This window comes from Plasmodium gaboni, chromosome 8, assembly GCF_001602025.1.
Source record: "Plasmodium gaboni strain SY75 chromosome 8, whole genome shotgun sequence".
NCBI lineage: Eukaryota > Apicomplexa > Aconoidasida > Haemosporida > Plasmodiidae > Plasmodium > Plasmodium gaboni.
The window spans coordinates 982,495-992,667 of record NC_031488.1 but is presented as its reverse complement, the minus strand read 5'-3'; the positions used below and the strand labels follow the sequence as shown (position 1 = coordinate 992,667).

The 10,173-nt window shown below is 20.8% G+C and overlaps 2 protein-coding genes across 2 annotated transcripts; one reads left to right on the top strand and one right to left on the bottom strand.

Annotated features, from left to right (window-relative positions):
- Positions 1–150: 150 nt before the first annotated feature.
- PGSY75_0827900 (protein disulfide isomerase) lies at positions 151–1,766 on the top strand (the record flags this gene model as incomplete). Its single annotated transcript, XM_018785398.1, has 2 exons — positions 151–326; positions 491–1,766. 2 exons carry the CDS (start codon positions 151–153, stop codon positions 1,764–1,766), a joined length of 1,452 nt encoding a protein of 483 aa, XP_018642365.1.
- A 611-nt stretch (positions 1,767–2,377) lies between these two features.
- Positions 2,378–9,856, bottom strand: PGSY75_0827800 (putative SET domain protein; the record flags this gene model as incomplete). The annotated part of the gene is made up of 1 exon (XM_018785397.1): positions 2,378–9,856. The coding sequence occupies one exon, from the start codon at positions 9,854–9,856 to the stop codon at positions 2,378–2,380; it is 7,479 nt and encodes a 2,492-aa protein (XP_018642364.1).
- Positions 9,857–10,173: the final 317 nt, after the last annotated feature.

The window sequence follows — 10,173 nt, the reverse complement described above, 5'->3', positions numbered from 1 at the left end:
TTTTTTTTTATTATTATTTCCTTATTTTATATATTTCTTATTTTTCCATTAATTTATAAAATTATAAATAATATATAACATATATATTTAAATTTTTGAGAATATATTTAATTTTTGATTTTTACAAAAAAAAAAAAAAAAGCCGAAAAAATGAATAGAAAGTATTTTTCTTCCCTTTTTTTATTTCTTATTTCTTTTGTGTTTCAATCATTTGTTCGTTCTCATGGTGACCTTTTCAATGAATTTGTAACAGATATACATGATGGAGAACTGGATAAATTCACAACAAAGAATGATATTGTTCTGGTTATGTTTTATGCTCCATGGTAAGAAAAAAAATAAAAAATGAAATGAAATGAAATGAAAATGAAATAATTATATGATCAAGGGTGGAACACATAAATATATATATATATATATATAAAATGATACACAAATATATCAATATATATATATATATATATATTTTATTTTTATTATTATGTTATAGGTGCGGTCATTGCAAAAGACTTATTCCTGAATACAATGAAGCTGCAAATATTTTAAACGAAAAAAAAAGCGAAATAAAATTAGCTAGTATTGATGCCACTGTGGAAAATGCTCTTGCTCAAGAATATGGAATAACAGGATATCCAACATTAATATTATTTAATAAGAAGAACAAAATAAATTATGGAGGTGGAAGAACTGCTAATTCAATCGTTGAATGGTTATTACAAATGACAGGTCCTGTATTTAGTCATGTTGAAGGAAATATTGAAGATGTATTAAAAGAGAAAAAAATTAATGTTGCCTTTTATTTAGAATATACTTCAGAAGATAATGATTTATACAAAAAATTTAATGAAGTTGGTGATAAAAATCGTGAGATTGCCAAATATTTTGTAAAGAAAAATGATAAACATAATAAATTATTTTGTTATAGAACTGATGAAAATAAAGTTGAATATGATGAAAAAATGCCACTTGAAGAATTTGTTACATCTGAATCATTTCCATTATTTGGAGAAATAAATACAGAAAATTATAGATTCTATGCTGAAAGCCCAAAAGAATTAGTTTGGGTTTGTGCTACAACAGAACAATATAATGAAATCAAAGAACATGTAAGATTAGCTGCACAAGAATTAAGAAAAAAAACACATTTCGTTTTATTAAATATACCTGAATATGCTGAACATGCTAAAGCATCATTAGGATTAACAGAATTCCCAGGTTTAGCTTTTCAATCAAATGAAGGAAGATACCTATTAAAGAACCCAAAAGAATCCTTATTAAATCATAATGCTATTATTAATTTCTTTAAAGATGTTGAAGCTGGAAAAATCGAAAAATCTTTAAAATCAGAACCAATACCAGAAGATGATAAAAATGCTCCTGTCAAAATTGTTGTTGGGAATTCTTTTGTAGATGTTGTCTTAAAAAGTGGAAAAGATGTACTTATTGAAATTTATGCACCATGGTGTGGTCATTGTAAAAAATTAGAACCCGTCTATGAAGACTTAGGAAGAAAATTAAAAAAATATGATTCAATCATTGTTGCTAAAATGGATGGAACCTTAAATGAAACACCTATTAAAGATTTCGAATGGTCAGGATTCCCAACCATCTTCTTTGTTAAGGCTGGTTCAAAAATACCTTTACCATATGAAGGAGAAAGATCACTCAAAGGATTTGTAGATTTCTTAAATAAACACGCAACAAATACACCAATATCAATAGATGGCGTACCTGAATTTGAAGATGCCACATCAGAAGAATTATAAAACATTACAAAAAAATAAAATAAAATATAATATAAATATAAATATAAATATAAATATATATATATATATATATATATATATATATATATATATATATAATTAATTACACTGAAGTGTAAATATATATATATATATTATAATTAGACCCATTAGGAATTATATACTCACACATATAAATATATATATGTAATACCATTATATGTTTAATATATAATCTTCATCAAATTATATTTTTACAGAAAGGAATAAATAAATATATTATATATATCATATATATAAATATATTCATATGTATGTATTTTTTTTTTTTTTTAAACATGTTTTATCACGTTCTTCATATAAACTTATAAACTTATAAACTTATTAACTTTTTATTCATTTTGTAAAAGAAAAAAAAAAAAATAATAAAATAAAAATATATAACATATATGATGAACATATGATGAATATATGATGAATTTATTCCTTTTTAACATATCTTTGGTGTGATATATAAAAAAAAAAAAAAAAAAAAAATCAAGGACATATAAAATATATATATATATATATATTTATATATAATTTATACCTTTTATATGCATGTATCATATATATATAATATTTTTTCCTGTTTAACCTATGTAACCCTTACACTTCTTAGATGCACACATACACTTAATATTTTTATAATTGATTCCATAGTGATATTTTAAAGGTTCATTTGGTTGTATATCTCGTGAAGCAAAAATACCAACTGATGGATAATTATCACCTCTCCATATAGTTATAACATTTACATTTGGTTCACATGAATGATTTAAGAATCTAGCAACATTAGATATAAAAAGAGCATCAATACATGGAATTTTCCAATCATCAGGATAAGTTTCATCTACTTCTGCAGTTTCAATAAAATAATTAAAATAACCTTTTTTATCATATTCATGTTCTCTAGATATCATTTCTTTTCTTGTAGTAATTTCACCTACATAATGCATAATTAATGAATTAGCTTTTATAAATGAACATGAAACAATATCCCATCCAATATCTTTTGTCTTTACAACTTTTATAGGATAATGTAAACCTTCTGGAAATTTATTTGTGCATTTTAAAGGATCACATAAACAATTTCCTGAACATGCAGCTAATACATTGAAATCATTAATATCATAATTTTTATTTCCATCACAATATATTCTATTTGTTTTTTTATGTCTTATACCTTTACAATATCCATTTATATAAAGATCTACATATTCCTTTTTATTATAATTATGTGGAGCACAACCAGAACATAAAGGTAATAAATTATATGGAGGTAATCTAGAAAAAAATATAGTTTTATTAACATATGTAAAATTCATAGGAGGTAATGATTCATCTACTACATTTTCAACAGGTATCTTAAAAATCTCTTTACCACCTGATAAATCTTCATATGGATTCCAATTATTATCATATGGTTTTTTTAATTCTATATATGCAGATATTGCTTCTTTACTTTTTATAGGTATAAATAAATGTGCTGGCCTTTTAGCCATTTCACAATTTATTGGAATTTCTGTTTTTATGATAGATATTTTTAGATTCTTTAAATTTTTTGTTCTCATACCTTTATATATATCAATTTCTTTTTCAAAGTTTAAAGTTTCTAGAATTAAAACAAAAGGTAAATATTTTCCAAGGCACCAATAAGGATATTGACCTTCATCCGATGAATTGCAATTCATATAATTAATATTGTTCATATAATTAATATCGTTCATATAATTCATATTGTTCATATAATTAATATTTTTTATATCATTCATATTATTTTTATTAGTGTGGGCATTTATATTTTCATTAACATTACAATTTTTATTTTTCATATCCTTTATTTTATTATTGCCCTCATTTATAACAAATCCAACGTCAACATCGTGATCCATAGGATTATCAATATTTATGGCTTGTATACAATCTTTAAATGTATCATCACTAGAACTTATCCTTTCATTATATACATCTTTTATATTATTCTCATTATTTTTGATATTATTCATTTTTTCATTATTTATATAATTATTATTTTTTTCTTTTTCTTTTTCTTTTTCTTTAGCTCTAATATGCTGCATACAAGCCTCATATGTACTCATCTCAGATTGCACCCATGAAGTAGCTAACTTCTTTTCAATACATTTTTTTCTTATAAATTTATATATATGATTAAAATTTGTAAAGGTAGTAGATTTATAATTTTTTAAATAAGGTATTCTTAATGTCATAATAATTTCTTTATTCATCATAACATTAATAGAAACCGAATTTTTTTCTATAAATTTTTTTTTCCTTTCAGCTTGATCATCAAGAATTTTATGATTAATATTTGATATAAAGCATTTGTCAACATATAATCTTTTAAAAACATATAATATATCTCTTTTATATTCAGGAGTAGAATAATCATTAATAGTAAAAGCATTAATGATTTTATATATGCCATCATATCTAATACCGTAGTTTGGGCTATATTTATTTTCTAAATTATGATGTCTAAATATACGTATAGGTATTTGTAATAAATAAGAATTATATAAAGCATTTGCATAACATTTTTTTAAACTAGAAATTTTATTTGTTAAGAAAGATAATAAATATCTTAAAACAAAAGAATTCCCATTATCTGTTAATACTTCATTCTTAGAATTTAAAATAACATAAGATACAATATGTTCATTCTTATTTAATGGATGTAAATATAAATTATATGATGTATATTTACAAAAAAAAAATAAAGATATATGATAATTATGAGCAAAATGTGTATTCACTTTTATATCTAATATATTAAAATTATTATTATATAAACATTCCGTAGTTAACATATTTTTTTTTTTTTTCTTATCTTCATTATTTAATAATTTACTATATTTATTGAAATAAGGTATTTTATTTTTCCGGCACTTTTCTATTTTTCCATTACTCCTTTGGATCATATTATTATTAATAATATTATTGTTATGAATCTCATTATTATTATTATTATTATTGTTGTTATTATTATTATTGTTGTTATTATTATTATTATTATTATTATTATTATTATCATTGTTCTTTTCATTGTTCTTTTCATTATTATTATCATATGTGTCATCTTCATCTCCCATTAATGTTACAGTTGAAGTATTTTTTTTTTTTTTTTTTTTATTCTCATTATCATTTCCAATTAACATCTTATAATTATTTTTTATACGTTCAAGTAGCATCACATCCACATTTTGAAGCTCCATTATATCATTTCTATAAACTCGTTTCTCTTTTTCATTGCTCTCTTTATTTCTATCTACTCGTCTCCTTCGTTTACTCACACTGTTATATTTATTCACACTAAGATTGTTGTCGCTACTATGAAGATACTCATCATTCTTAATACAACTATCAACATTATTGTTATATATATTATTTTTATTATATATATCATTATTTTTATTATATATATCATTATTTTTATTATCATAATTTATTCTTCTATTTTTTAGCATTGGAGAATATTCCATATTCACTGAAAAATTTATATCTTCCATTTTAATTGGAGTATTTTCTTTTTTATTCTCATTATTCATATTCTTCTCATCAAATAATAATAAGGATTTATCTTTAAAGGGCATATTATATTGTATATCATTGTTTGAATATTTTTTATCATATTGAATATTTTCTATATTTTTTTTTTTTTCATAATTTTCACCTTTCTCTATGATATAATTATTATCATCATTATTTTTATTAACATCATTATTTTGATTAACATCATCATTTTGATTAACATCATTATTTTGATTAACATCATCATTTTGATTCACATCATTATTTTTATTTATATTATCATTTTGATTTATATTATCATTTTTATTCACATCGTCATTTTCATCATTCTTAATATCTAACGATGCCGCGATTTTCTTTTCTTCCCCCTTATCATGAATATCCTGAACATGCACAGATTCGTTGACATCATAACACTCAAAATTAGCACCTCTTAACACTTTATAATTACTCATATCATCATTATATTCTTCATTTTTATTTCTTTCATTGTATTGATCCATATTTATATTATTACAATTTTTTGAAATTTTTATAGTATGTGCTAATGGAGTACAGTCTTCTTCCTCATCTTTTTCATTGTTTATCATATTTTTAATATTTTCTAATTCTTTATATTTCCATAACATCATATGACTTTTATTATTTACAGATTCATTATCATTATTTTGATTCATATTTATTGTATATGACATTTTTTTCTTTTTATTTTCATATTCTAATATATTTTTATTTGTAAAATATTTCCTTTTTCTATTATCATTATTTAAATAGATATCCTTTTCATTTTTACCCTCATCCGTATTAATATTATTATTGTTGTTGTATCTATTTATATCATCATAATTATCATATTCATGTTCATAATTCTTATTTATATCTATATCTTTTAAACATGGTGTTTTTTCATTGCCCAGAAGATACATTTTATTATCATGATATATAGAATTTTTTAAATCATTTTCTTTTCTATTATTTTGCACATTAAACGTTTTAACGTTATGATCATTAGATCCTTTACTCATATCATTATAATTATGTATATGATATAAATTTTGTTCTTTATATATATTTCTATATATATCTTTATTTATATTATCAGCATTATCATCATTTTGCTTATAATTTTGAACTTGAGATATATCATTTATATGTGATGTTAATTCATTTTTACATACACTATTGTATTTATTATCATTTAAATTGTAGTGACTACGATAATTGTTATCATTATTTATATATTTATTATTTATAGAATCAATATTTATTGATTTATTATTTATTGATTTATTATTTATTGATTTATTATTTTTATTAACTGTATGATAATTTTCCATGTTAATATCATTAAGTTTATTAGACTGTTTTTCTATATTTATATCAGTTTCTTTATTTATATAATTAGAATATAGAACAGGTCTATTTGTATACATTGATGTTATTTTTCTATTATCTTTTTCTGGTAATACAATATTTTCATAATTTTTATTTGGTTGTGCTTTTTTTTTACCAATATTTATATTATGTATATTTAAATAAAATGAATTAATAAAATCAGTTATAGACATTTTTTGTTTACATACATTTTGATAATAATTATCAAACATATTTAAAATAATACAATGTGTATCTAATAAATTATTTTTTATTTTATAATTTGGAATAGATTTTTCTGTCATATTCATATTTTTATATTGTATCTGATAAAATAATTTTAAATTCTTAAACAAACAATATGCATACATCAATTTTAAAGGACTTTTTAAACATGTTATATTATATGAAAATAAATTATATAACATAAATTTTTCATACATACAATCTTTACTTGTCATTACATGTTTTAAAGTAAATCGATTTATATTAATATCTCTTAATAAATTTAATAATATTAAAATCTCTTCATTGTTTAATACTCTCTTTTTTATATTACATATTTTATTATCTATATTATATATATTATATATATTTTTAACATCACACATATTATTATGATCAATATTAAGTTTCTTATCATTTTGTTTTGTATTATTATTTAATTGGCAAGAATTATCATCATTACATTTAGAACTGTTACAATCGTCATTCTTATTCTGAGGGTTATTTGTATGATCCTCATCCATATCGTTATTAATATCATCATTATATATCATATTGTGATTAATACTTTTATTATTATCATCATTATATATCATATTCTGATTAATACTTTTATTATTATCATCATTATATATCATATTGTGATTAATACTTTTATTATTATCATCATTATGTATCATATTGTAATCAATATTTTTATTATTATCATCCATATCTTTATTATTGTCATACCCCAAATAATTCTCATTTATCTCATATATTCCATCCTTCTCCTCTAATATTATTATCTTCTTTTCTATGTTTCTTTCGTTTAATCCAAACGAATATGAACTGTGCTTACTACTAGTCTTATCATCATCTTCTTCTTCATCATCATCATCATCATTCATTTTAAGAAAAAAATTCTTTGAAATTTTTATATTCGAAAATTTACTATTTAATGGATCTAACTCATTATAATTACTATTATTATCATAAAAAAATTTTCTACCTTTTTCATAATTTTCTCCTTCAGACATATCATAATTACTTTTACTAACAGAATTTAAATTATTTTTATTATTTCTTAAATTTGAACATCTCCTTCCTCTTTTCCTTTGACTTCTTCTTCTATTTCTTACACGTGTTCTTAGAATCGTCTTTTTTCCTTCATTCATTTTTATTACACTACTATTTTTATTATCATCAACAAAATCGTCATCCTTTATATTATTATTATTTACATTTATATAATTAAAATTTCTTAAATTACTTCTATCTCTTACACTTCTTTTCCTTCCTTCTTTTGTAAAAGGACTTACATTATTATTTTCATCATTCATATTTTTTAAATTATCTTCATCATTCATATTTTTTAAATTATCTTCATCATTCATATTTTTTAAATTATCTTCATCATTCACATTTTTTAAATTATCTTCTTTCTTCAAATTACGACACCTCTCTCTTCTACTACTTCTATAATAAGTCTCATTATCTTCCTTAGCTACACTCATATTTTCTCCTCTCTTTTCATCTTTATTTATTAAATTATCATCTTCAATTTTATTATTATCCACTTCATCTTCCTTCTTACTACTCTCATCATCATTATGTTCATTATTTTCATCAGCGTTATTGATGCAATCGGATTTATTTATGATATCACTATTTATGGAGTCGCTCATACTTTTAGTAGCATTATTATTTTTGATTGTATTATTATTTTTGACTGTATTATTATTTTTGACTGTATTATTATTTTTGGGTGTATTATTATTTTTGGGTGTATTATTATTTTTGGGTGTATTATTATTTTTAGATGTATTATTATTTCTTGATACATTATTATTACTACCTTTCTGATCAATATTATTTTTATGGTCATCACTTATATTAGTATCATCATTCCTTCTATTTTCTCTACTATTGTTTACCTCTCTATTAATTTTAAACTTGTCGTTATTTTTACAGTCCCTATTATTTATAACCTTCTCTTTAATATTGACGTTTTCACTGGATTCCTTTTCCTCATTACATCTGGGTTCCCTATTATTTTTTATATTATCACTATTTTTTAGATTATCACTATTTTTTAGATTATCATTACTTTTTATAATATCACTATTTTTTAGATTATCATTACTTTTTATATTATCACTATTTTTTAGATTATCATTAATTTTTATATTATCACTATATTTTAGATTATCACTATTTTTTAGATTATCACTCTTTTTTAGATTATCACTATTTTTTTGATTATAACTACTTTTTATATTATCATTACTTTTTATATTATTATTACTTTTTATATTATTATTACTTTTTATATTATCATTACTTTTTATATTATCATTACTTTTTATATCTCCTAAATTTCTTGGATCTCCATTTCTTTTTATTTTATTAGCATTATTACTATTAGAAACTTTTTTTTCATCCTGAAAATTTCTCATATACATAGGTTTATCTAACGTTTTATTAACTTCTTTTTTATTTTGTATTTTTTTAATTTTATCAATAAGAACTTTTAATTTTTCTTTATTACTTAAGGTGTTATTATTATTATTATTATTATTATTATTATTATTATTGTTGTTGTTGTTGTTGTTATTATTATTATTATTATTATTATTATTATTCACCTCATTACTATGACTATCAGTTTTCATATTTTTATTATTATTACTTTTTATATTGGTGTCTTTTAAAGATGGAGATATTGATTTTTTTATAAACTGACCAAATTTATTTCTTTCAAATACTTTTTTCTCTTCAACCTTTTTTAAATTACTACTACTATGTATAACACTTTTATTATTATTATTATTATTGTTGTTGTCTTTCATATCGTTTACAATTTTATTGTTATCATTTGAATGTTTTCTTATATTTCTTTCTTCATCTTTCTTGTTTTTTTTATGATTTCTGTTTCTCATACCATCTTTTTTTAAGTTATATAAATAACCCTTATTATATTTTTTTAAAATAATGATAAAATAAAGTATAAGAACAAGAAAAAAGAATAAAGAGCAAAGAACAAAGAATAAAAAAAAAAAAAAAATGTATGTATCTTTATATTTCCATGATTATTATATTATATATATAATATATATATATTTATATATAATGTATTTATAATAATATCTTCATATCCTTGTTGTTTCTTATAAAATAAATTTGACATCATATTATCTTTTATTTTATTAGCATTATTACTATTAGAAACTTTTTTTTCATCCTGAAAATTTCTCAT